The sequence below is a fragment of the Canis aureus genome, chromosome 6 (assembly GCF_053574225.1).
Source record: "Canis aureus isolate CA01 chromosome 6, VMU_Caureus_v.1.0, whole genome shotgun sequence".
Lineage (NCBI taxonomy): Eukaryota > Metazoa > Chordata > Mammalia > Carnivora > Canidae > Canis > Canis aureus.
Genome location: NC_135616.1, coordinates 27,148,398 through 27,175,538, shown reverse-complemented (window position 1 = coordinate 27,175,538; position 27,141 = coordinate 27,148,398). Strand labels below are relative to the sequence as shown.

The following is a 27,141-nucleotide window of genomic DNA, read 5'->3' as shown; positions in this document are numbered from 1 at the left end:
AACCTAGAACCAGGATGGAGAACGCATCAAAAAAAACTTAATACCATAAATCTGAAGCAAAGAAAAGCAAAAAAGAAAAAGCTGAGAAGTTGTTGGAAGAGGCGGTGGCAGTGACTTCAGGGGATCAAAGATGACTGAGAGCAGGATCCTACCCAGTGAGTGTTCTTCCTCTCCGTAGGGAGAAGGAATTCAAACCCATTCTCATAATCTAAAGAGAAGGAAAACCTGAGGAAGGTGGAGACTCATCACTGGGAAGGCAAGGAGAATGGTGACTTCCAGCCGCCGTCAGTGGAGCAGCCTCTATGTAGGTGACAGCATCTATCTGAACCAGTGCCTGGAAACGGGGAGGATTTGGGGAATGGGAAATAGCTGAGCACCGGTGTGGGGGTGCAGAGCTCGGCTCAGTCAGAGACCAGATCGGGTGTGGGTGGAGGAAGCTGCATGAAACCAAGTCATCTCCTGCATCTCCAATCCTACCTTCATGAATGTATTACAGCTTGGGGAACACACAAGGATGCCATGTCCCAGGACCAGCTTCCCTCAGTTCACTGCAGGGACCACTGCTTCTGCAGCAATGTGGATCTAGAAAAGAGGGATACTGCAAAGGGACAGGAAATGGCTGGGGGACTGAGGAATCAGGGGACAGTGGGATGGAGGGCAGGCTGAACTCAGGTTGTAGAGGACCGTGAATGTCAAATTAAAAAGATCAAATCACTTAGGCCTTTGGCCACAAGATCCAAAGCAAAGCTCTTCTAACCAGACCATCTTTCTGTTCTCCACTCAGCTCAGCACACTTCTCTTATGGGCACCACAGCCAAGGCCACAAAATGTGGGGCGTTGGCAGCAGCACGCAAAGCAGATGGGAAGCAAAATTTAGAACACAAAGTCCAGCAATGGAGCACACCGTCAAATTCTTCCACTTAGCACCATGGCAAGGACACTTAAAAAAAAAAAAAAAGACTGCAATGGATGGGATTGTCTGTGAGGCAAGATTGCAGATAATGAGAAGGCTTCAGATAGCATGTTTAATTACTCACAAAATGCAGCCCTTGCTGGCTTGGGTCACAGCCTCAGGCATATTGGGATGCCTCTCCCCACTCCTCTAGCACCCCCAGAGTGTGTAGTCAGGCAAAGCGACACTCTTGATGGCAGCAGAAGAGGACCCACCTGCACCACCAGCCTCAGCGCCTAGTTCCCAGTTCCCACCACTAAGGCAGCTCCAACCACTCCTGCCCTCCACCTCAGCCCTGTGTCCCCTCAGAAGGAAGAGAGACTCAGCAGCAGCAGCCCTCTCAGGGGAATATTGTGAAAGTACTGAAATCATTCTTTCCAAAAACTTTCACCCCTCAATTACAACATCCATCAAGCAAGATCATAATTGCCAGTTTAACTATCTTTCTAGATTAGGAATAACTAGCAGACATGTTCTAATATCTCCCTGGATATTTGGTTCCCATCCAAGACTCAAAATACACTGATTGCATTTCTCAATTTGCTCGAAAGCCTTGTAGCTTGACCCCAGCTCTGCCGATCACCACCAGGACTCATTACTATGATAATGATTATGGATACACCAAATCCTGGTTTCAAAGGCCAGAAACGAGGCCTGGCATCCCAGGCTCTGCATCAACTGGCCTGGCTCAACCCACTCCCCTCTCCAAACCTCCAATCTACTCCCCACTCTCCCACCCGCCTACACTCACATCTTCTTTCCATACTTGACTACATCCCACCTCCGTCTTGAGTTCACTCCTGACCACACCGGTCTGACTCCCACAGGAGAAGGGACCCAGTGAGGGAATCCCAAGCCAGGGATAAAACGAGAAAGAGAAGCAGCAGCAGATGCCTCCCTTTCTCCCTGAGAGGGCCAAGCACCATGATAAATGCTTTCCAAATGTCATTTCATTTAAAGCTTGCAACCACCCTCTCAGAAAAGCATTATTATTGCCATTTTATGTATGTAGAAACTGAAACTCAGAGGGACTGGAGGCATGTGTCTATGGGATCCAAAGCCTGGCTTTAAACCAGCATGCTGCACTAAACAGCCAAAGGAGCGTTTCCATAGTGGGGTGTGGGGGTGGCAGGTGGCAGCGCCCAGCAGCCATATCTGGCATTTTACAGGCGGCAGTAAGTGCCAGTGGAATGGATGAGTGAGTTAACGCCAGAAGAGGAGGATGACCCAGCCAGGAAGAGGGGCAGGGGGGCGGGAGGATGGAGACAAGGCAGAAACAAAGGCAGGCAAGCTAGAAGCAGCTAGGAATGTGAGGAAACTAAGACAGCCAGGGTTTTTTTTTGTTTTGTTTTGTTTTGTTTTTAATTTTTTATTGGTGTTCAATTTACTAACATACAGAATAACCCCCAGTGCCCGTCACCCATTCACTCCCACCCCCCGCCCTCCTCCCCTTCTACCACCCCTAGTTCGTTTCCCAGAGTTAGCAGTCTTTACGTTCTGTCTCCCTTTCTGATATTTCCCACACATTTCTTCTCCCTTCCCTTATATTCCCTTTCACTATTATTTATATTCCCCAAATGAATGAGAACATATAATGTTTGTCCTTCTCCGACTGACTTACTTCACTCAGCATAATACCCTCCAGTTCCATCCACGTTGAAGCAAAAGACAGCCAGGTTGATGAAGCAAAGACAGTGATTCAGACAATGGTGAGACATAATGATGGATCAGCCTGGACAAAGGGGACCCTGCCAAGTCCCTGAAGGCACGCAGGCCTCCAGGTGTTGGTGATGACCAATAACTGAAGGGGGCGGCCTGTCGGGCCCCGCAGCTCTAACTCAGTGTGCCCCACACCAAACCTACCCACTCCCCCCAGGAAACCTGCTCTTCCTCTCAGGCCTATGGGTTCCAGGACAGCCCCAGCTCCCTCCTGGGGCCTCGGCTCTGGCTTCGCCTTCACCCATGCCCCACACAGCTGTAAGTGAGGACCAACCTCAGATGCTGCAGTGAAGAAAACAAGCACAATTTACTGCAATGTGTACCCTGGCCCATTCCCCTGGCCCCAGGCCCGGGGTGGAAGGTAGGCCATCTTCCAGCCACCCACTGCTCTTTCACCTGCAAGGGTGGAGCATGCACCCCACCCTCCCTCCTCACCTGTCCTCAGACCCTGGCATCAGCTCACAATCTTCCCTCCACCCTCATGTCTGCCATCCTCTTACAAGAAGTCCCCACCTCAATGGCCTGGCACCCCCTCCCTCAGCAAGAAAGAGGTGGGAGGAGCCACACTTCTACCGGGTCCTGTTTACCAACCACACAAAGTCACATCCAGAAAGTTGGTAAATCCACATTCTTTTGCTTTTTTTGTTCTTGTTATTTGTTGGGCGGGAGGGAGTGGAAATAGAGGGAGAGAGAGAATCCCAAGCAGGCCCCAGGCCCCAAGCAGAGCCCAGCATGGGGCTCCATCTCACAACTCTGCGATCATGACCCGAGCTGAAATTAAGAGTCGGAGGCCTGACCTACGGAGCACCCAGGCTCCCGCACAGCAAGCACCTGGGAGAGGCAGTGTCTGAGAGGCAGGAGGCTCTGCCGCCGGGGCCACAGGGACAGCAAGGCTTCGCGGTCTCTCCGAGAGTCCAACCTGGGGCGCATCCGAGAACACACACAGCGTCACCTGCAGCTCTGCAGCCTTCCTCGTGGCTCACGGACACCGAAAGCTCCCTCCCTCCTCTGTGGGTGGGAGGCTGCCCTCCCTGCACACCCGCCACTGTGCTCTGGCACCCCGGGGGCCGGCAGATGCCCGAGCGCCGCCCCTGGGAGAGGGCCGCCGGCCCCCCAAAGGCCTGTCTGTTCCCCCTCACCCTCACATCACCTGCACTGGCCCAGGGGATGGTGTTCAACGTCCGACTTGAGCCAAGGGCAAGCAACAGTTGTGCAGATCCTGGAAGTGTGATAGTGTGAATGGTTAGTGGCAGCCCCCGTCCCAAGAGCCCCGCCAGGATGGGGAAGATAGAGGTCCCTCCTCAGCCCCCTGAGCCAGAAGCTGGGGAGACTGAGTCGCGGCCTGCAGACGCCGGGGGCTCCCCGTCCTCCCTGCACACACCCATGGCTGGGGGGAGCGCCCGATGCTGAGTGCACCTGACTGTCCTCCCTCGCCACACTCCGGAGCACCAGGCTCAGCACACGTGCACACACACCCACACCCACACCCACACACACACACACACACACACCTGGCGCAGGACGGGCCCTGACCACTTAGATTAGGGAGTCCTGCCATTGCCCCCCGGGGTTCCTGGAGGTGCACACCCCCGGGGCGCCCAGTAAGAACGACGACAGGGAACCACACAGTTGGACACAACTCTGTGTCCCCGTGAAGCATGTTTACAGGTAAGAAAAGGTGCCGGTTCTCCTCGGGAACAATGCAAAGAACTGATCCAGGAATCTAGAGACGAGCTGGCAGCAAGGACCACCGGGGTCTGGCCCAGTTTTCTCATTCTGTAGATGAAGAAGCTGAGTCCGCGAGACCCGCACAGATCACCGAGCACATGATGTCACACTCACTATTTTGTTTTATTTAGTCTCTCTCTCTCTCTCTCTCTTTCTCTCTCTCTCTCTCGGCATCTCTGCCCCTAGAATATACACCCCAAGAAGGTCAGGATTCTTGCCTGTTGTGTTCGCTGCTGCTCCCACAGTGCTTAAAACAGGGCCTGGCACATAGCAGGCACTCAGTAAAAACGTGACCAACGCAGCTAATTACCCACAGTCATGAGCCATGTGCTCTGAGGACATCATGCTGCTTCTCAGCACGCTGCCAGCTATTGATTCCAGAAGGATTAACAGTAGCCTCACCAACAAACACCCCCCGGGGAGCCGTGCTGCGGAATGACTGGGTGTTGGGGTGCGGCAGTACAGTTTGCCTTATCAGGTCAGTCTTCAATCCACTGATTACTCTGAGCCTTTTAGAAACTGACTGGAAACACTTATGAGAACGCAAGGCCCTTCGATCAATGAGGACTGATCAATATGGCCAAAACCCACTATGGAATATGCAGACAGCGCCATAAACCCAAAGAGCTGCCCTTCTCCCCCATTAGATGGGTTTTCAGCCCCAGCTACCCGTGCCATAGAATCAGAGCAAGGCCATGTTTGCTGGTCAACAGCAGAGCCTTCATGAGGAGTGCCAACTCTCTCCCATGCAAGAAGGGAGAAGCAGGGCCTGGTCCCGGGAGTGCCGCGGGCAAAACCTCTCTTTGCCCCCTCAGAGTCCTCCCGCTTTGGCAAGCACTAGTCACCAGACCAACACTGCCCAGAATAATGAAATTTAAACCCTTTAGACTTTGCAGAATTGCACACACTAATTTAATGGTGCTTGCATGCTCTGCTTCAGGGACCAGGCAGGCCAGGGAACTTTTGTAAAATGAAAGCAATGGCTCTCCAAGGCTGTGGGGGGAAGAAAAGAGGCTTAGAGACACCAGAGTCCTGAGACACAAAGAACTCTTGGTGGGTGGGGGCCCCTCCCCTCCCTTCCCGCTCCTCAGCCTGGGATTAGCCCTTGTCTTTCTCATGGCTGCCTCACCAGCAGCCCGGAGGGGGCAGGCACGACAGGCAGAGTGCTGCCACTTGGGAGCCTGGCAGGTCACAGCACTGGGGGACAGCCCACGAAGGAGGAGATGGCAGGGGATGTTGGGGGGGGACACCAAATCAGGAAACCAAACCATGTTTCCCAAAGTCGAGGTGATGACAGAAGCAGTGGGGAGTTCTCAGGGACATCGCAGATCAGAGGGGCCTCTGTGCGGGCCAGGCACACAGCAGGGGCTAATGAGGCACACATGTCAGCATAGACAGGTTCTGGGCTTTCATTAAAGTCCTCCCTCCCTGCTGCCATCAGGCCAGGCCTTAACCAAAGCGCTGTTCACAAACACTCATGTTAGAAGCAAAATTCAAAATCATGGGGTGCACACATCCCCTCAGAGGAGCCCCCCGTTTTCATCCAAAAAGGAACTGGCGGAAGTTTCTGTACCGTGGATGAATGAGAGAACCAAGTGGCTTGGAGTCGGGTGGATGTAGCAGAGGGAGTAGACTCTGGTCACAGGAGACAGAATCTGGAATACAGAGCTCCTGAGAGGCCAAAGACATGGGCAGAGACCAGGAAACCAAGAGAGAGGGAGAGAGAGGAAGAGACTGACTTTTCAGGGAGGTGACCAAGGGACATTGTCCTAAACATGATAACAGAAACCCACAGGACCTAATGAAACTGAAGATAGGCCAAGCACGACTTCCTACACAAGCAGAGTCCCCAGCCTACCCACAGGTGGCATTCAAAAGTTCACCGTGACTCAGTGTCTGGAACTCTGAATGCATTTTTCATAGAAATGAAGTGATACCCATGGTGAGGATATCAGGCCAGCCTGTCACCATCATGGCCGAGGAATTCTCGGCAACAAGGCCCATGCTTTATTCTACTTGACTTCCACGTGCACTGCAGGGAACCTGACAAAGAGCACAAACTCACATGGATGTAGAGTGAGTGAAAGGCTTCTGTGAACATCAGGCACAATTTCACATTTCACTTCCTTGTGGGTTTCTAGAGAAGCACTGACGTCCTCAGTTTTTAAAGATACTTGGAGAATCACACCAAACTCCCCCTATTTAGACCATTCACCTGATTTATGACTATAATATCTTAAAGAAACTAAGTATTCCTAATAACCTCACAGGATAGAAAGAGAGCTATAAGGCTCGATGCACAATGCCTGCTTATACGTTCCAGGCAGCTCCCCAGGCTGGGAGCTTCATTCAGTCAAATACAAAAGGAATGCACAAGAAGTCCTGATGAAAAGGTCCTCCACTGAGGGTCACCTTGAGGCCTTGGCAACCTTCTGGACCCTGAGCTCTCCATTAGTAAAGAGAAGGTAAAACTCATTCAAAAACCAGGTCTTGGGGCACCTGGGTGGCTCAGTCCATTAAGCATCCAACTCTTGATTTCAGTTCAAGTCATGATGTCATGGGTCATGAGATGGAGCCCTACATCAGACTCCACACTCAGTGGGAAGTCTGCTTGAGATTCTCTCCCTCTGCCCCTCCCCTGACTCACACCTGCACATGCTCTCTCCCTCTCTCAAACAAATAAATAAATCTTAAAAAATAAAATAAAACAAACTACAGATCTTTAACATTCTAGCCTCTGAACTTCTTAAGGATTCAGCGTCTTCCCATTGTTCCCACCACCTCCTTCTTCACTTCAGATGGGTCTCTTTTCTGACTTGCCAGAGGAAGAAAACCACAGCCATCCAGCCACCTACCCCCCACCACTGCTCACTTCATCTCTGTGATGATCAAAGTGCATTTTTCATACTCTGAGATCCTCCAATGCGGCCTGCTAGTTCATCGATTTATGGTATTTTGCCAACTGATGGAATTTCTGATGATCTGTGCCCTGCAGCTTTGAAAATGGTCACCACACAGCTCTGTCATGGGTGCTGTCCCTTTGTAAAGTCTTGGAATGAGGGTACAGAGTGAGTACTGGGTGACGTCACAGCTCAGGATGATAGGCTGCAGGGGGACCCCAGGGCTTCATCTCATGTTCATCCCCAGCAGGGCCTCTGAAGGCTTAAGAATAAAGAATTGCCAGATACCTACGAAAAGTGATTTTTAAATGAATGATCCTTTCTCTGGGCAGTGTTTGAAAAGGTTCTTATACTCTGAAGTTCAAAGACTCAAATAACAAATTCTTCTGACAAAGGGTAATTTTCCTAGTAAGTTCAAACCCCCTGACAGGCCTGCCAAGGAGAGTGCCAGGTAATTCTCTGCCAAAAAGCAATCCCATTTCTAGGTATTTATCCTAGAAAAATGAAAACGTATGTCCACACAAAATCTCTGCACATTTACAGCAGAAACAGCGGTAGGACACAGTGGCTAAGAGATTAGACTCCAGATCAAATGTTTATAGGAGCCTTATTTGTAATCACCAAACACCGGAAATAACACAAATGCCCTTCAAAGCGTGAATGAATGACCAAACTGGTACATCCACACAACAGAATTCCACTCAGCATCAGAAAGGAAGGAGCTGCTGATGCACACAACGTAGATGGGTCTCAAGGGCATTACGAAGAGTGAAGAGGCCAGTCTCTGAAGATTACATACTAAATGATTCTTTATATGGCCTTCCAGAAAAAAAAAAAAAAAAACTATAGGGAAAGAGAACAGGTCTGTGGTTACCAGGGATTAGGGAGGTGACAAAGGGCTAGCCCTAGGGAGTTCTTCACGTTGCTGGAGCTCTCCTATAACCTGCAGTAGTCACAAGAATCTCTGCATGTGTCAAAATCCCTAGGATCATACACCAAAAATGAGAGTGAATCTTATATAAATGTCTGATTAAGAAGTTCACAGACCTTTGACACTTCTCACCAGGTAGCAATGGTGTCTTGAACGTTGTCCAGCCTTCCGACCTGTTCGAACGCGTGGAGTACCAGTGAGAGGGACAGAAGAGGAGAGACAGCACCCTCCCGGCCTCCGTCAGGAACCCTGAGATGCCAAGGAAGAAGTCCAGCCACCCGGAAGCCACCATATGAGAGACCCGTGGAAAGATCAGAGAGATAATGAGACCAGAGAGATAACGAGAGATGCCCAAGGAGCCCCCAGCGACCTGCATCTGCCCAGCCCAGAGGACAGCCTTGCAACCGAAGAAGCCAGGATCGGGCTGCTCGCCCATGGCAGATCTGGAGCCAGAACCACCTGGCAAGATGCTCCCAAATTCCTGGCCCAAGGAGACCACGAGAGATAATGTGAATATTTTAAGCAACTATGCTTCAGAGGGATTTGTTCACGGCCATGGATAACTAATAAAGGCAAGGCACACTTTCTGAGCAACTGCCACGTGACAGACACTTTCTCATACATTATCCTGCTTGCTTTTCCTTCATTTCATCATTTGCCGGACGCTTTCTGTACGCCAGGGCCTCTCTATGGAACAGGGTAAGAAGTGCCAAGAGCCAACGGAATCCCCAGAACGTGAGGGCGGAGAGAAGGGGGTCAGAGCCAGGGAGAAGCTGCTGGCTTGGGCAGCTGGCCAGGGGGTGCTCCTCACAGAGGCAGCGCGGGTCTGGGGGAGGCTAACCAGCTGCCATCTGGACGCGGCGCCAGTTGGGCATCTGCGGGTCATGCGAGAGGAGCGGTCCGGGGGCGGTGGGACAGTCGGCCCCAGGGCCGGAGAGAGCACCAGGCGACACGGAAGGCCGAGGAGGCCCATGGGGGCGCCCTGGCGGCCAGCCAGAAAGCGAGGTCAACTGCGAGGAGGAGGCCTGGTCGAGACAAAGGCGCGAGGAAGGCCAACACTCAAAGGGCAGGAGGCCACCGAGGACTGAGAAGGAAGGGACGGAAGGAGGGTCTGCCACTGTGGGCCGTGGAGCCGCAGCGTCCCTCGGAGGGGATGATGAGGACCTCAAATAAGACACAGACAGGAAACCAGCCCCTGCGTTAAGGCCGAGCAACCTTAGCAAGGGCGGTTTGGCTGCGCGCCGGGCCGTGGGGACGGGAGCGAGAAGGGGCAGGAGGGAAACTGAGGTGCGGCAGCGCGGCAGGGAAGGCCGACTCGGGCTCTGCGGGCCGGCAGGAGGGTTTTCTGGGTGACAGAAGCTTCTGCCCACCTTGTGGCTTAAGGAACGATCCCACAGGGAAGCCGAGGCTGGAGGTTCAAGGCGGGCCAGCGGCCGTTTGGCTCTGCAGGCGTCGGTGGGGGGGTGCGGGACAGGAAACAGGTCCCCCCAGGGGACCTCGCAGTTTTTGTTTTTGTCCCCACGGCCCTGTGAGGGAAGACACTACAACAGGTCCAAGGTTTTAGGAGGGGGAATATGGAGTGCACGGGCTGGGCCAGAGCTGTCACCCACCAAGATTTTGCTGACCCTCGGTGTCCTTTACTTCGGTTACTGTGCTGGCCCTCAGAGTCTGACACTGAGCAGATACCCCATAAATGTTTGTGAAAGAGAGGAGGGAGGGAGAGAGTCCCTGAAAAGGGTCACAGCTTAGCCCTCGTTGGCTAACACCTGCACACACTGGGAATAGCAGTGCCCGAGGGCCACGGACGGTGGGAGCCCCGTCCTCCAGGCCCAGGCCAGGCCCGGGGTGTGGTGGTCTCCGACAGGCCTCCTCCTCCCACACATTCTTCATCAGGGGCTTTTTAAGGACGGCCTGTCCATCCCTCTCCTTTCTTCTCTCCCCTTTTCTTTATAATCATTCCTCTTCCCATATTTTCATTTTTCTCTCCTCTTTCCTTCGTTTTTCCTTATGTTTCCATTACACAGAATGGAAGTAGCTTCAGAAATGGATCTGGGCTCCCTGACAACAGCCGGGTGTCAGCCCAGCCCTGCAGCTCACCACTGTGGGTCCCCCATGTGGCGGACCGTTCTCACTTGCCTGGAGCCACCCGGACTTGACCCCCCACCCCAGGTCCCATCCACTTCTCACCTTTCCATTCACCTACTCAACCCTTCCCACTCTTGCCAGGAGGCTTTCTGGAATGTGAGCCCACATAGATTTTTCCCACTTCCGACTTCTCCATAGCCCTGGCTGCCTATGTCACACGTAGACATGAGTCATATGCTGCCTTGTCAATGGTTACTTCACTCTTTGTTATGTCTATGACTGATTGCCCCAACCAATCATAACCATAAAGGAGATGATTTTCATGGCCTGGGATCAGTGGCCTTGAGAAGAAAGTTTCGCATTTAACCAAGCTCTGTCCCACAGCTCACATAGAGATAATCACGAATGGGTTACGTATAATGTCTATGAACTCAGCTAAAATTTTCTCCTGATCGTGTTTGCTCCACAAATTTCTCTGGGTGCCAACTTACGTTCCCCATGCTTATCTCCGACAGACTAAGGTTGGATCCTCACTGGACAGAGAGTTGGGATCCAGAGAACAGAAGACATGAGCCAAAGTTCTAGCCCTGCCATCCTTCAAGGGGCTGTTACTGAGCATCAGTTGTGAAGCCAACCTGATTTTAGTTTTTCTAATCTTGGAGCCCAAATGTCCCATTTCACCCCCTTTCAGGGTTGTGTGAGGATCAGCCAGGCAAACCTATGTCCCAGTGCCTTGTAAACTGCACAGACATGCCGTGGTTCTATTACTGGCATATTCGGTGATGAATCACTATCCACAAAAATGCACCCAGTTCTGGGAACAAAAAACCACTTATATCCTTGACTATTGTTCTGGACAGGGAGGCCAAAGCTCTTCTTTCCTGCCCCCAGATACACAATGCCATTGAACTTGAATGGAAGACCCCTAGGAAGACTAAATAACCTCACCCACATCCAAGCACTGGCCACTCAGACACCAGCCACTCCTGGATATTGCCAGGTCCTGCAGAAGCCAGGGGGTTGGTGATTTCTGGAAGCTGTGATGAGAAGCCAGCCTAAGCACTCCTGAAGCCTTAAATTATGATCTGATATGGCCAAGAGGTAATATATCCCTGTCAGTTGAGTGTCATCACCTGAAATAAAACCTATCCAAAAGCTCCAAGGTTGGCAAAGGGCTGATTCTTTCTGTGTGGAAAGAAGGGCAGCTGGTCTGCAGGCAGACCCACCTTCCTCTTGGGACTTCCCATAATCACACTGGCAGTGGCCTCCCCAGCTTCAGGGACCCTGCCTCTCACATAAGCTCACAGCTCTCCTTGCCCTCCCTATGGCTCAGCAAGGGCACGAACAGTAAGTGAGGCTGCGTGGAAGGCCAGGAACCAGGCAAACAGGGACATCTGACCCCGAGGCGAAACTTCTCCACCTTGGACAACAGGCCTCAAATCTGGTCCTCTGGAGGAGACTTTACTACCTATGTGGCAGAGCTCCAGGGCTCATGCACATCCTTCAAACCCAATAGGAGATGACCCTGACAGGATGGTGGGCCGTCTTTTGGCAACCCCAGGCTTCCTATCTGAGATCCTAGCACAGGCTCAGTGTGGAAAAGGCCAGAAAACAAGGTTTTGATGCACTGAAGAACTGGTTCTACCTCACTCAGCTGCAGTTTGAGGGAGAAACTGTCACATGCAAATCATGTTCCTAGACCAGGGATCTGATGAAGATCTTGAAAGTTAAGAATCTACTCTATGGTTACAATCATGATATAAACAGATACTATACTTTTCCACTTAATATTCTTGCAAATATTCAAAAACTATTTATTAGGGCTGATTATGTATCAGACACTGTCCTAGGAACTCTGAACTGGAAGGTAAGTTAAAATGCACTTCCTGCTCCAGAAGGGTTACCCCTGGTGGGCAGATAGGAACACAGAATGAAATAAGACCCAGAGTGTCATGAGTGAGGGGGCGCAGGGAGCACAGCCCGAGTGGGTCTGGGGGTGGGCTGGGAAAGCCCACAGAGGGGACCCTGAAAAGCAGTCTCAGCCCAGGCTGGAGGACTGAAGAGGCAATCCAAGTAGAGGCAAGAACCTGAGCAACCATCCAGGGCAGCCTATGAGGAGAACTTCCAGCATCTTAGCACAGGGCTTGGGAGAGGCAAGGAGGGAAGGACAGTTGGGGACCATGTGGGAGCGGCAGACAAGAGGTCAGGTCACAGAGAAATCTGAGTGACCCCATAAAGAGCTGAGACTTCACCCAGTAAATACTGGGGAGCCACCAGAGTGCAGAAGGAGGAGGCAGGGAAAGGGAGGTGAGGGGATGGATGAGAGAGCTGTTTGCAGAGCCAGAAGTCCAAATGAGAGCCAGGAACACTCAGGAATGGAGAGGAGGGGACTGGATGTGTGCAGAGGAGTCAAGTCTGACTCACAGTTCTCAGGGCGTATGTAATGAATAAGATGCAGAAGATGGATGTGAGCAGCAGGTCTGGGAGAAGGAAGCTACTCGTTCTGTTCCTGACATTTTTTTAAAAGATTTTATGTATGTATGTATGTATGTATGTATGTATTTATTTATTTATTTATTTAGGATAGACATAGAGAGACAGAGGCAGAGAACAGGAGGAGGGAGAAGCAGGCTCCATGCTGGGAGCCCGATGTGGGACTCGATCCCGGGACTCCACGATCTCGCCCTGGGCCAAGGGCAGGCGTTAAACCGCTGAGCCACCCAGGGATCCCATGTTCTTGACATTTCTTATCTACATTTCCATATGTACAATTTGACAATTTGTGTGGGTTGCTATGGACTGAATGTGTCTCCCCAAAATGCATTATTTTGAAGCCCTAAATCCCAGTGTGATAGTATTAGGAGGTAGAGCCTTTGAGAGGTAATTAGGTTTAGACGAGGGTGGGGCCCCATGATGGAATTAGTACCCTTATAAGAAGAGGAAGTTAAAGGTACAAACCAAGAACCACGAAAGAAGGAAGGAAGGGAAGGAAGGAAGGAAAGAAGGGAGGGTGGAAAGAAAGATGAAAGAAAGAAAGAAAAGAAAAGAAAGAAAGAAAGAAAGAAAGAAAGAAAGAAAGAAAGAAAGAAAGAAAGAAAGGAGAAAGAAAGAAAGAAAGAAAGAAAGAAAGAAAGAAAGAAAGAAAGAAAGAAAGAAAGAAAGAAAAGAAAAGAAAGAAAAGACCAGAGCCCTCTCTGTCATGTGCAAACACAGCAAGAAGGTGGCCATCTATCTGCAAGCCAGAAAGGAGGCCTTTACCAAAAACTAAATCTGCTGGCAACTTGATCTTAGATTTCCAGCCTCCAGAACTGTTGAGAAAATATATATCTGCTCTGTAAATCCCACAGTCTATAGTATTTTGTTATAGCCTGCACCAGGATAGGATAGGAGCTATTTTAATAGCTACCCAATATTCTATCCATAACAAAACATAATATATTTAATATCTTCCATATCATGGGACATGGGGTTTCTTTAGCTTTTCATTATTAACATAATCCTCGAATATCTTTATACATATAGCACTTTTACATTTTTATTTATATCTTCAAATAATTTTTGTTAAGTGTGGTCACTGGATCAAGAATAATCATTTTTATGATTTGTATGTGTTGCCAAGTCTCTAGAAAGAGGTAGAGTCATTGACTACAGCACCTGCAGCATATTTAGTGCCTCAGTTTTCTCAAAGCAGTAGCAACTACTGAGATGGATCCCTGTCTTACGTACACAATACTATTCCTTGTATGCGTACAATGTAACGGTTGTAAGTTTGGCATTGACTTTTAAAGTATAGTCATGAATTTGTCCCTCAAAATAGGGAGAGGCAATGGGATACATACACGTAATTTACTAAGTATTTAACAGTCTTCTCTTAACACAGAGACCACGTTTCCTAATTTTATTTTTATTTTTTAAAGATTTTATCCATTCATGAGAGACACAGAGAGAGAGGCAGAGACATAGGCAGAGGGACAAGTAGGCTCCCTGCGGGGAGCCCGATGCAGGACTCGATCCCACGACCCCAAGGATCGCGACCTGAGCCAAAGGCAGACGCTCAACCACTGAGTCACCCAGGTGCCCCTAAGAGCCCACCTTTCCAATCATCGCCTTAAAATGGAGGAAACTGCAACCATCCAAGATAAATTCTTTACCCTTCTTAGTGATGAAACCCCTAGGAATTCATCTTAAGGAAATAATCAGACATAAGCACAAAGATTTTCCTTCTGCAAGCACGTATATTACAGCATTATCTGTATTTTTATATTGGCAACTACCTAAACACCCAATGGCTCATTCATTCCTGCATTTGTTTAATGACTACTTATTAAGCACCAAGCACAGGACAAATAAATATGGAAGGGATAGAGCCCTTTCCTTCACAGAGCAAGGGAGCGATGCTTACATGGCCCATCGTACATGCACAGACTGGATCAGCATGCTGTCACTAAAGATGATATGCTCCAAGAGTATTTAATGGCTTGGGAACGTAACCACAAGATTATATTTTAAGATACATAGATATATTAAAATACTGGTAAGACACAAAGTGTTAAGAATGATTGGTTCCCTTTGGGGAGTGACAAGAGTGGTTTATATTTCTTCAGTGTGCTTTTCTGTAGTTTCCAAATTTATACACATGCTCATTCTGGGATGGAAACAGATGCTCTGTTAGTTTTCCATGGGTAGATTCCTTGCCTCTTGGCCTTTCTCTCCTTGGATCTAGCTTTGCTACTGGTATCCTCTCCCGGGCAATGTCACTCAGAATTCCACACACACAGTTTAAGTTCACAGCCAAGTGGAAGGGCAAGTGTGAAGATGATTTAGGGTACCAACCATACACAGACCAATGTAGATAATATTGACTTAACTAAGAAAAATAGACCATATTACTCAGTGTTAACATGAGAAAAAGGCAGCTTTTTTGCTACTGCTGCCACAGGGAAAAGTGACAGGTTTGATACTTCCAGCAACCCCTTCTAGGTACAACTATCTGCAGGTCAGAGCTCACTCCACTTACCAAACCCTGCAGTCATGACCCTTCTGGCTTATCCATCCTATTTCTACCTTCTTAGGCACAGTCAACCAAAAAACTGTCTAGACCTGACTCCATCCCATCTGTGAAGCTTTGAAAACCCACTTCTGCAAGTGAAAATCAGGGGCAAGTAAAGAATAAATTCTACCTGGCAGCCCCGGTGGCCCAGCGGTTTAGCACCGCCTTCAGCCCAGGGTATAACCCTGGGGACCCGGGATCAAGTCCCACGTCGGGCTCCCTGTACGGAGCCTGCTTCTCCCTCTGCCTGTGTCTCTGTATCTCTTTCTCTCTGTCTGTCATGAATAAATAAACTAATTAATTTTAAAAAAAGAATAAATTCTACCAAGAGAGCTCAAAAACGGGAAAGGCTGCACATGAAGGGAGAGGCAACTACTCACCCTCATACTAGAACATGCTGGCCGGAGGCTTTACAGAAGGGATTTCGCATGGGAAGAGTTTGAATGAGACCACTCTTCCTTCTCTCCAGCCCTGAATGCTATGGTAATTTGCCCATTCAACAACCATTTACTAGACATGTACTTTGTGCCAGGCACCGATCTAGGCTCTAGGGTAAACCATAAAACCATAAACCAACCAACTCTGCCTTCATGGAGCAGTGGACCAGCCACTCAAGGGCTTTGGAGTTGACCCTGAAGGACACGGCGCACAGGGAGGTTTGGAGCAGAAGAGGGACATTTCCTGACTTTTTCTTTTTTCTCTCTCTCCCTTTTTAAAAAAGATTTTATTTATTTGAAAGAGAGAGAGCATGAGCGGGGGGAGGGGCAAGCAGACTCCCCACTGAGCACAGAGCCCAAGGCAGGGCTGATCCCAGGACCCTGAGATCATGACCTGAGAGGAAGGCAGATGCTTAACCGCTTGAGCCACCCAGGCGTCCCTCTCTCTTTCCTCTTCAATGAGTCACACAGGCCTGTTTTGGAGGTATTCCTTCACATTAAAGGCTAGTAAAGGGACCCTCTTTCACCATTCCTTCCCCTACTGGCCATGATCCAAGGCAAGGAGAGAACCTCCATCCTAGCAGACACCAAGGCTTGCTGTGAGCCACAGTTAGTGAGGCAGGGGGGTGTTAGCACAAGAACACACCGCTAGACAACGTGGCAGGCAGCCCAGGAAGGCCCCTCGGAGGCTGTGGACACGCGTGGGCCAGGGCAGTGCCACTGAAGACTGCTCCAAGCCCTCACATTCCCCGTGACTCACATTGTCACAGGGACATCGTCCACCTCTGTGTTCAGGAGGCTGCTTTCCCAGGGAGACCAGCACCCCGGCCCTCGAGCTGCTCGCAGCCTGCGGGGTGAAATCAGAGAACCGGACAGACGTCCCTCACAGTTGTTCCCAAGGGCTGAAAGCTAAGTTTTCAGGGTGTAGCACACTTAACAATATTAAATTTCACTTACTTACATTACAATGGGAGAGGGGAAGGAAGCATTGTTTCAGCCGGTTGTCTCAACCCCACCACAGCCACACACGCGTGTCCATGACTTGTGAGGGACTTACCTTTGACTCTGGATGAATAATTATTGTGAGGGGAGGGCTGGGGAAGGTGAGCTCAAATCACAGAGAAAACAAAACCAGTACTAAAGTGGTATAAAATGTAAGTGGTATGAACTCCCTTAAGTCACAACTCTGGCCAGTATTAAGAGGCAAAGGGACCGGCTGCGGTACCACGGGTGACTTCACCGTAGCCAGAAGGACTCTGCTCCTCGGTCTCCCCTCCCAGGACCCACTCCCTGTCTTACACCTGCTCTAAACCCGTTGGTGTCTGGCCACTCAACTCGTCTGCCACGAGCCCCAAGCTGCTCTTGGGATCTGATCAGAATATCAGGCAAAAGATGCATCAGTTCTATCTTCTTTTCTGAGAACTTCAAAATAATCTTCGGTGTGTCCTGTGTGCTTTGGTGAAGACCCTGGCATCTCATTCGCGGCCATAGTACCAGGGTGAAGAAGCAGAGTAGCCCCAATCAATAACAACAAAGACTTCTTCTGGGTCCTCTTTCCAGTAATGTGGAAATGCTTGATGAGTTGGTCAACAAATCCATTTTTCTGCATCCCTTTTGCCAAATCTAGGAGCATTGTTCTATGCAGAATTGCAAGTTGTTTACCATTTTCCCTTTTTCCAATGTGTTAACAATTTTGAGACTTTTCTCCCTGATATTGAGTTCTTTTTTTTTATTTTTTAGGATTTTATTTTTTTTAATGTTTTTAAGTATTTTTTTTATTTTTATTTATTTATGATAGTCACAGAGAGAGAGAGAGAGGGGCAGAGACATAGGCAAAGGGAGAAGCAGGCTCCATGCACCGGGAGCCTGACGTGGGATTCGATCCCGAGTCTCCAGGATCGCGCCCTGGGCCAAAGGCAGGCGCTAAACCGCTGCGCCACCCAGGGATCCCTATTTTTTAGGATTTTATTTATTTATTCATGAGAGACACAGAGAGAGAGGCAGAGACACAGGCAGAGGGAGAAGCAGGTTCCCTGTGAAGATCCTGATGTGGGACTTGATCCCAGGACCTCAGGATCACAACCTGAGCCAAAGGCAGATGCTCAACCACTGAGCCACCCTAAGTGCCCCTCCTAATATTAAGTTCTAAACATTCCCCCTTAGAATTCAAAATTTTAATTTCTGGTTACAAATCCTAAATGGTGAAGAGGAAGTATGTTCCCAAGTTGTAAATAGATACAAGGTAATTCCATTCGTTACTATGTGGCTGTAAAAATAGATCAATTTCTGGATATATAATTCTGCTCACGCATGGTAATGTTTTTTAATGATCCATCTTCCCCTCCCCCACCAAAACTAATCCATAAATGGCTTAATCTTTCCATAGAAATCTAAAGCTGCCTGTAAGAGTGCCAACATATACAATCAACTTACATTTTCATATACAGGACATCACTGCCAGGCACTGCATTCTGGATGCTCTCTTGAGGCATACTCCAGGTGGAGGTGGAGCTGGCTCACTGGGAATCAGGTAAGACCCTGGGTGTGGCCATGAGAGCAAGTCATAGGCTCCAACAGCCACTGGGAAACTGATACCTTTACATGGTATCATTAATTATAGCCTTAGCAACATCTCAGCTTAGTGATAAAAATTTAGGGGCATTTACCGAAGCTACACATATAATATCTCTACCTTAACACTTCCTTTACCAAACTCAGATTTTGTGTAGCTGATGACTGCTGTCTTCATCATATGAACTAAGCCTAGAAAGACATCCTGAACATAAAAAAAACAGATGTCCTACGCTTGTTTTTCAAAGATCCTAAGAAGAACACAACCATGAGGGTGAGAAGAAAAATAAAAGCGGAAGCACAACAACAAATTTGTTGACAACTGGCTATCTCAGCCATAGCAAACACACTGAGCACACCAGTGCACTTTAAAAAAGGACTCGGATCCCAAAGGGAATGTTGGAACTCATAATATAATTTTTCCTCTTTTATTTAAAAAGTTCCAAAAACAAAAAGTTCAACATATGCAAAAGTATAGAAAACAGTACAATGACCCCCTCATTCACCCATAATCCAGCTTTAGCTCATGGTCTATCTTGTTCCTCTGTACACTCACCCACCTACTTTCCACTTATCCAGGATTATTTTGAAACAAATTCCAGACATCCTATAATTTCATCTGTAAATAGTTCTGCATGTATCTCTGAAGAAGACAAACTTGCCTTTAAATATAACCATAATATTATTATCACACTTTAATAATTTTTAATGTCAAATAAATTTATTTTTCTTAATTTAAATTTAATAATTTTTTAAAGATTTTATTTATTTATTCATGAGAGACACACAGAGAGAGAGAGAGGCAGAGACACAGACAGAGGGAGAAGCAGGTTCCATGCAGGGAGCCCGATTTGGGACTCGATCCCAGATCTCCAGGATCACACCCTGGGCCAAAGGCAGTGCTAAACCGCTGAGCCACCCGGGCTGCCCCAATTTAATAAATTTTAATATCCAATAGTCATTATTCAAGTTTCCCCAATGATTTCAAATAGTTATTTACCGTGTGTTTCTTCGAATCAGTATCCAATTAGAGCCACACATTGCAAATGGCTGTTGATGTATCTCTTAAATCTCTTTTAATCTAAGGTTCCCTACCATCTTTTTTGTTTTTCTTCTTCGCAATTTAATTTTTGGAGAAACTATAATCGCCCACAATCTGGATTTTTGCTGATTGCACCCCTGTGGTGAGGTTTTAGCATTCATTGTAACTTAATTTCCCCCCCATTCTTTCTTAACTTGGTTCAGAAACAAGATCCAGAAACACTTCCCAATGAAATTGCTAAAAAGGCAAAGAAAGAAAGAAAGAAAGAAAGAAAGAAAGAAAGAAAGAAAGAAAGAAAGAAAGAAAAGAAAGAAGAAAGAAAGAAAGAAAGAAAGAAAAGAAAGAAAGAAAGAAAGGAAAGAAGAAAAAGAAAGAAAGAAAGAAAGAAAGAAAGAAAGAAAGAAAGAAAGAAAGAAAAGAAAAGAAAGAAGAAGAAAGAAAGAAAGAAAGGAAAGAAGAAGAAAGAAAGAAAGAAAGAAAGAAAGAAAGAAAGAAAGAAAGAAGAAAGAAAGAAAGAAAGAAAGAAAGAAAGAAAGAAAGAAAGAAAGAAAGAAAGAAAGAAAAAGAAAAAACAAAAAGCCGTCCGCTGGCCTCTGCACAGGAGCAGCCCCGAGCTTCGGGAGTGTCCCAGCTTGCTTCAGCGGGGACTTGGCCGGGCCGCCGCGGCGGAGGGGCATCACCTGGGGCATCACCTGGAGGCCCGTGTGCCGGGTGCCGGGAGGGGCGGCTGGCAGAGGAGGACAAGTTCGCAGGGGTTCAAAGTTTCCTCTTCACGGAGAAATAAACCCCGGAGGAGAAAGAAGGCTGGGGGAGGGGTGCTCGCGTCCCCGGCGTGTTAATCAGTTTTAAATCTGCCACCATTAAGACCTGACATTTCAGAGTCCGGAGGGGGGAGGGCGGGGGCCGTGCTGTTGTTTTCCAGAGGGACGCAGGTTGGACTCCGAGGACAAAAGGCACCGCCTCGCCGGGCTTCAAGGCTGGCAGGACTTAGCAGAGCACAACCGGGTAAGTCACAGGCTGTGACAGGCAGCCGCGTGTGAAGGCGACGCAGTCCGCCCCCTCCCCCGCCTGCGCTTCCCGGGCCCCTGGAGCATGTGCTCTGCTGGCTTTCTAATAATGGGACACAGTTGGCTACAGGCTTTGGAGTAAAAAAAGACTTGACCTTAAATCTCGGCTCCTTCACTTAAAAGCAGGGTGGCCTTAGATAACCTGCTTTGCGGCCCTGTGCCTCAGTTTCCCCCGCCTGTTACCTGGGGAGACTGCTGTCCACCTGCTAGGGTCGATATGAGGATGAATGAAGTTATGCGTGGAGGCCTACCGCCTAGCGCCCGGCACACTCCCGTCCTGTGGTCCCCCTTGCCCCCAAGGACTCCTGCCGTCCCTTCCAACGCAGATCCTTGCGGGGAGCCATGATAGCACCTGCGGGACGTCTGGCTGGGTTACCGATGCTGTCTGTGGCCATGCATGAAGCAAAGCCAACTGACCCATAAAGAGTTCAATCCCATGATCCTGATCTCAATAGCCCGGCTCCAACCAACTGAGCTAATTACGGTAGAGTCAGATGCGACTCAGCTTGCACAGAGATGCTCTTAGCAGTTCATACAACATTCTTAAACGGTTTTGTCCTAAGATGCTCTGTGACACAACACACTTGCCAACTTTACCAGTGATCTCATCTTTTAAAAATCTTAATGTAATGCAGCAAACAGATGTGTCCCTTAAGAGGATTAAGGTGGAAATTCATTACAGCAATAATACCAGTGGATTTGTGTTCTATAACTAACACCGATCAATCAACTTAGTGCACACTCCATCTTAGCACTCCTGAGCTTCAAGGAAAACACGGAAGAACTGAACAGCCACGTCTTCTCCCTCAAGGAATTGATCTGCAACAGAGGAGACAGTGAGAGCCCCACATGCTGAGAGCCTGATCTAAATGACCTCTAATCCGTGCTGCTTAGACTGTAGTGTACACAGGAATCACCAAAGCATGCTGGAAAAACACACATTCTGATTCAGCAGGTGTGGGAAGGCTGACAGTCCTTTCTAATGGAAGTCTAGGAAATGCCCAGCCCACACTTGAAGGACCAAGGCTCTGATCCTCACTGCAATCTGTTGTTTTGCAGGTACAATAGCTGAGGCAGACTGGCGACCACAAAGACAAAAGTGATGAGAAAAAGATGAACACAGTAAGTCAAGAGATGGAACTCTGGCAAATGGACAAGCTGCCTGGAAGGAAGACATCCAAGACACAAAAGTGGAGTCATTAAGAGCTCAGACGTGGTGTCAAATGCCAACTCTGGAATTTTGCACTCACGTGACCAGGTGAATTTCACCTGCCCTGGGTCTCTTAGGCTATGAAATGCAACAGTACCAGGACCTGATCCGTGGGCGTGGTGAGATGGTGCATACTGAGGATGGGCCTTGTCTCAGGCAAGTGCCTTGAACATGGTCACTGTTATCGTTCCACTCTGTCTAGTCCACAGAAGGCACCAAGATATCTCCTGAACTAAACTACCGCCTCTTTAAATTTTTATTTTATTTATTTATTCATGAGAGACACAAAGAGATAGAGGCAGAGACATAAGCAGAGGGAGAAGCAGGGTCCCCGCAGGAGCCCGATGTGGGACTTGATGCCAGGACCCCGGGATCACGCCCTGGGCCAAAGGCAGACGCTCAACCGCTGAGCCACCCAGGCGTCCCTAAATTACTGTCTTCGTTGCCATTTTAACAGGTAAGCTAGTCATCACTTTTTCTTGGTAAAAATATTCTACAATCCCACTTTTGTCTGTCAAAAGGCAACAAGAGTCCTTAGCCTTTTGTATCAATCAATCCGAACACATTTAAATCCCCAAAGGCCTCCGACTTACTAATTCTACTGTATTGTTTTTTCTAAATTAGAAGTCCTATAATTATAATTCTTTAAAACACTAAATCAGAAAGAAACACCTATTCATGCAACATTTGAAAACAAAAGGCCTTACCTAGGCCAGATAGAACGTATAACCACCAAAATGAATATCTCCCCAGTGAGAATACAGCATCTGTTTTGACCTTTTTGTTATCAAAACTCATCATTAATTATCTTCCCTGGAACTACTAGCAGTTTGAGAAGAAAATAAACAAACAAAGATAAAGCATAATAAGCAAAATATACCATTTTTGTCCAAGACTATACTAGTTAAATGAACAACTAACTTCTAAAGGAGTCAGCAGACATGATCTAAAATGAATATATCATTAAGTTAAGAAAAGATGCACAGACCCCAGTTTTGGCTGGTAAGGGCCTGAGAGATTATCCAACTCACAGGTTCCCAACACAGGAGAAACCTAGCAGCGGGGCTGCGCAATGAGAACCCTCCGTAGGGCCTTCTAGATGCCGGTTGCGCAGGTGTGTTCACTTGGTGACCATGCCTCCAGCTGCTCACTTATGCCTTGCACACTTTTCTGTACATGCGATCTACTTCGAGCAACAAAAGTTTACTCTCCCAGGGAGTCGCATGTGCAGGATGGCTGGGTACGCCCAGGGTGTCTGCAAGTTCCACAGTCACGCCTCTCCATCCTGTCCATCACACAGATTGCCCTCCCCCAAGGAGCTCCCCATCTGGCCAAGGCCAGGCTCAAAGGGACCCGTAAGAAGCTGTTCCCTGTGGTGTGGGAAGCCTGACTCACGGCAGGGACCTGGAGTGACAGCTGGCCCACTCCCTCACCATCAGCTAATTCACAGTGGGGTGGTAACTATTTGTTCTCACCTCTCAAGGAACCCTACCAGACTAGGAATTCTGCCTCAAGGCTCTTACTCATGCTCTTAACATCCAACTGCCCCAGGTCAAAAAGTACCTGGCACACAAAGGTAATTTGGTAAGCGCCCCCAGGTTAATAGAAGAGAACCCCCAGGAGGTGCTGCTTCTGCCCACAGCCGCACAGCTGGTCCAGGGAGCAGAGCAGCACTGGGGACTCAAGACACACAGGCCTGGCTTGAATCTCAGCTCTCTACTCCTAGCAGAGAAACTAGGTTACTTTGTCGTTTTCTGTCTCAGTTTCCTCATCTGCACAATAGGGATGGTACATACACAGAGGTAGGTAGTATTCCATGAGACCGTGCACTCACATCCCTCATGGTGTGATACAGAGTGTATGCCTATATGCCAAGTGATCAAAACTCGTTAGGTCTTTCTATCACAGGAGGATCATCCAATTTTAAGATTACCTGCAGGAAACTACCAAGCATTTTAAAACATGAATGTGCACATAGGCACACAAATGCACTGAATTCTGCTTTACAGAACCCTAATAGAATCCACCAGTCACTCAGCTCTAGATGTGAAAAACAATGCCAAATATCTGAATATACTGCAGGGGTCTTTGGGCAAAAGACGCTGAGACTCAGTCTGGCTGGCTGCCAAGACAAGGAGTCAAGGGGTTCTATGGGATACTTTCTGGTTCTGTTTATTCTATAGGGGACCCCTCGGAAAGTTCTGTGAAGCCAATGCAACTTCAGTGCTGTGGCTTCTGGGGGTGGGAGGGGGTGGTGGTACAGGAAGCCAACACTAGAGCATCAGGATTTCCTCCTACCAGACCAGGAACACTGGATGAAGACTATGGGGCTATTCCAGGGAAACATAAAAACATACTCTAGTTTCCAGCTTGAAAGGTCAACCTATATATATATATGGTTTGAAATCCAAGAAAACCACTTCAAGGTCATAGGGCCACAGTTATGAGCCTTCTGTGGTTTCAGCAAAAGATTACTGTAATCAGAGATCATAATGAATAAAATATCATGATGCCAAAGAAGCCCTTCAAAAACTTTTAACTCAATCTACTGATTAAGAAGACCCAAATAATTTACAAAAGTGACTCCGATAAGCTGAATTCACAATACATCATTCTATCCCTCCATCTCCCAATCCAACCTGCTTTTATGGCCAGAGAGACTCCCCCAAACAGTGACTGTTAGCCATTCTGCACCAACTGCTCCCATTCCTCATTCCTGAAAACAGGTTACTACTAATTAAGTAGGGAGGGAAAGCGCTGATACACTACTAATAGAGGGAGAACAAGAGCGCTGCCAAAGTTCACCAGCTTCCACATACAACCTCCCTCTCTTCCAAGGCAGGTGAACATCCCACAGAAATCTAAAGAATTTTCAAAAATCAATTTTGGTCTTTTTGGTATCAAGGGTTATCTCTTCCAAATATTTATCAACGTTGATCTTCAAAGAATAAATCATCTCCAAGCTTTGATATGAACCCTAAGCAAAAAAAAAAAAAAAGAAAAAGAAAAAGAAAAAGAAAAGAAAGAAAGAAAAAGAAAAAGAAAAAGAAGAAAAAGAAAGAAAAGAAAATGTGCTGGGAAGTTAATTCTTCAAGGTGCAATCTGTTTAAGTAGGAGGAAGGGCTCTCCTGGATAACTAAATGGTCAGCTTTCAACGGCCGGCGCCTTGCAACACACACTTTGCAAGATGCCTGTCCTCCTGCAAAGGGTTAAGAAAGAAGAAGAAGAAAAGAAGAAAAAAAGCCTCTATCGGGTGGACTGAGAAGCCATTCTTCCCGGGGGACCCTCCTTGCGGGCTGCGAGGCTCGGGCTTTGTGCGCGCGCCGCCCCTCCGCGCCCGCGCCCCTCCTCCCGCAGCGCCGGCCCCTCCGGGGTTCCCGGGGCCACCTGCTCCTCCCGCCGAGAAGGGACTGCTCGGAGCGCTGCCTCCGTGCGCCGCGGCGTCCCCGGCGCTGCCCGCGGGGGAGGCGGAGGAGGTGCCCCGGGAGGCGCGCTTTGTCGCGAGGGTCGCGCGGCCGCCCGCAGCGGCGCCGGAGGCCTGGGGGGCTTGGACCGGAGTCCTCGGGCGCCGGGTCCTTCCCGCGCCCGGCTCAGCGCGGGCCCAGGTGCCAGGGCCGAGCACCCGCAGGGCCGTCCGGGCCGCAGCCCGCCCACCCCCCGAGCTAACGGCGCGGCGCCCGGGAACCTTCTCCATCCCGCCGGCCGGCGCGGCACCTGCTCGGCCCCGCCCGCCCCGGCTCTGGGCCGCCCTCCTCTCACACCCGGGGGGTCCCGCGCCGGCCGGCGGGTGCCCCGGGCCCCTCTGCCTAACGGGGAGGCGGGAGGCGGGAGGCGGGAGGCGGGGAGGTCTGCCCTTGGGCGCCCGCCCCCGGGGGCCGCGCCTGCCCCAGCCCGCCCGCGGCGCGCCCCGCAGCCCCGGCTGCGTGCGGGGAGCCCGGCCCGGCCGTGGACCGTACCTTGTGCGGCGCCCGCAGCAGCCGGTGGACCCCGGCCAGCTGCGTGCCCAGAGCGAGGTCCTCGCGGAACGTGAACAGCGGAGGCCGGCTGGGCTCGGGGAAGTTGGTGCTGTTGAAGGGGTCGGTGTCGTCCAAGAACTGCACCCGGCAAGCCAGCGTGGCCATGATGCATCCCTGCCCTGGGGGCGCGGGCGCCGGGATCGGCGGGGCCGCGGGCCGGGACGCCGGGTCACGCCGCGAGCAGGGGAGGCCGCGGCCGCCGCTCGCTGGCTCGCTGGCTCGCGGGCTCGCAGGCTCCGGCGCGCCCCGCTGCAGCCCGGGCTCCGGCCGCGGGGGGCGGGGCGGGGGCGGGGCCGCCCGGCCCCGTGTCCCCTCCTTCCCCGGCTCCTCCCCTCCTCCGTCCCCCAGCGCCAGTCCCCGCGGCCCGGACCCGCGGGACCCGCCGCCTGGAGAGGGAGAGGGCGGGCGGCTCGCGCGGCCTCCGCAGCCAGTCCTCGGGGGCGGGGCGGGGCGGGGCGGGGCGGGGATCCCCGGGCGGCTGAGTCCCGCAGCGAGGGCGCCGCGTGGGCCGCGGGCTGCACGTGCGCGCCTGGCCGGGGGCGCACCCGCCGAGCGGCACCCCTGCGAGCTCCGGCCATCCCGGCTTCCCCATCTGGGAGAGGGCTTAACCCCTTGCACCTGAAGGCCGCGGCGCCGGGCCCCAGCTGCGCACCTGCAGGCGAGGGAGCCGGCCCCGGCAGCAAGCGGGGTGCTGGCAGCCACCGGAGCCCCGGCAAGTTACCGGGAGGTTTCCCTAGGGGAGAAGGAAGCTTGGAAGGAGGAGGGCGAGCCGGGCAACCCAGGCAGCTCCTCGCAGACAACCCCAGGGGGCGCTAGGGCAGATGTCCGGGGACTGCAAGGCCCTGCGCCAGGACCCCCAGCGCCGGGCGCCACACCGGGGCCACCTGGTGGGTGCTAGCTGGCCCTCGGTGTCCCCTCAGCCTACTGACCACTTAGGGCCCCGAAAAGCCCCAGCTGGACCCTGTGGGGCCGCGGACCGCTTCCAGAGAGGTCGCTGAATTGCGGAGGGGCGGCGAAGAGCGAGACCCAGCCGCCAGCGAAGGACGCGGGAGGGAGGGATGCCGCCTGCCGGCCTCCGCCTCGCGGGCACCCGGACTCCTCCCCGCCTCCGCCGCTCTCCTCGCTGCCCGAGGGCGACCCCCTCCGTTTCCGATAAGAATTCAGCGCCTTCGCGGTTCCGCATACCTCGCACAGGTGCCTGGGCTGATTAACACCCAGTCGCTCTGAACATCTGCGTCTGTCTACAAGGCGGCTCTCTAACATCTCTCTCCCTTTCTTCTGGTTTCAGGGAGTAAGAAACCCTTGTCCCATGCTTAGCCCCTTCACTGGCACCTTTATTGTTTTTTTAAAGGTTTTATTTTTAAGTAATCTCTACGTGGGAATGGAACCCACAGCCCCGAGATCAAGCGTCGCATGCTCCGTGGAATGAGCCA

General features: G+C 50.3%; 1 protein-coding gene across 6 annotated transcripts in view; it reads right to left on the bottom strand.

The window, feature by feature from the left end:
* FHOD3 (formin homology 2 domain containing 3) overlaps positions 1–25,921 on the bottom strand; it is a 464,855-nt gene extending 438,934 nt beyond the window's left edge. For 5 of the 6 annotated variants that reach the window (XM_077900507.1, XM_077900508.1, XM_077900509.1 and 2 more), the window contains exon 1: positions 25,649–25,921. In XM_077900507.1, the coding sequence (XP_077756633.1) occupies positions 25,649–25,813 (165 nt within the window). In that variant the 5' untranslated portion in view covers positions 25,814–25,921. The remainder of the gene's footprint in view (positions 1–25,648) is intronic. The other variant, XM_077900512.1, reaches the window with a different exon arrangement.
* Positions 25,922–27,141: the final 1,220 nt, after the last annotated feature.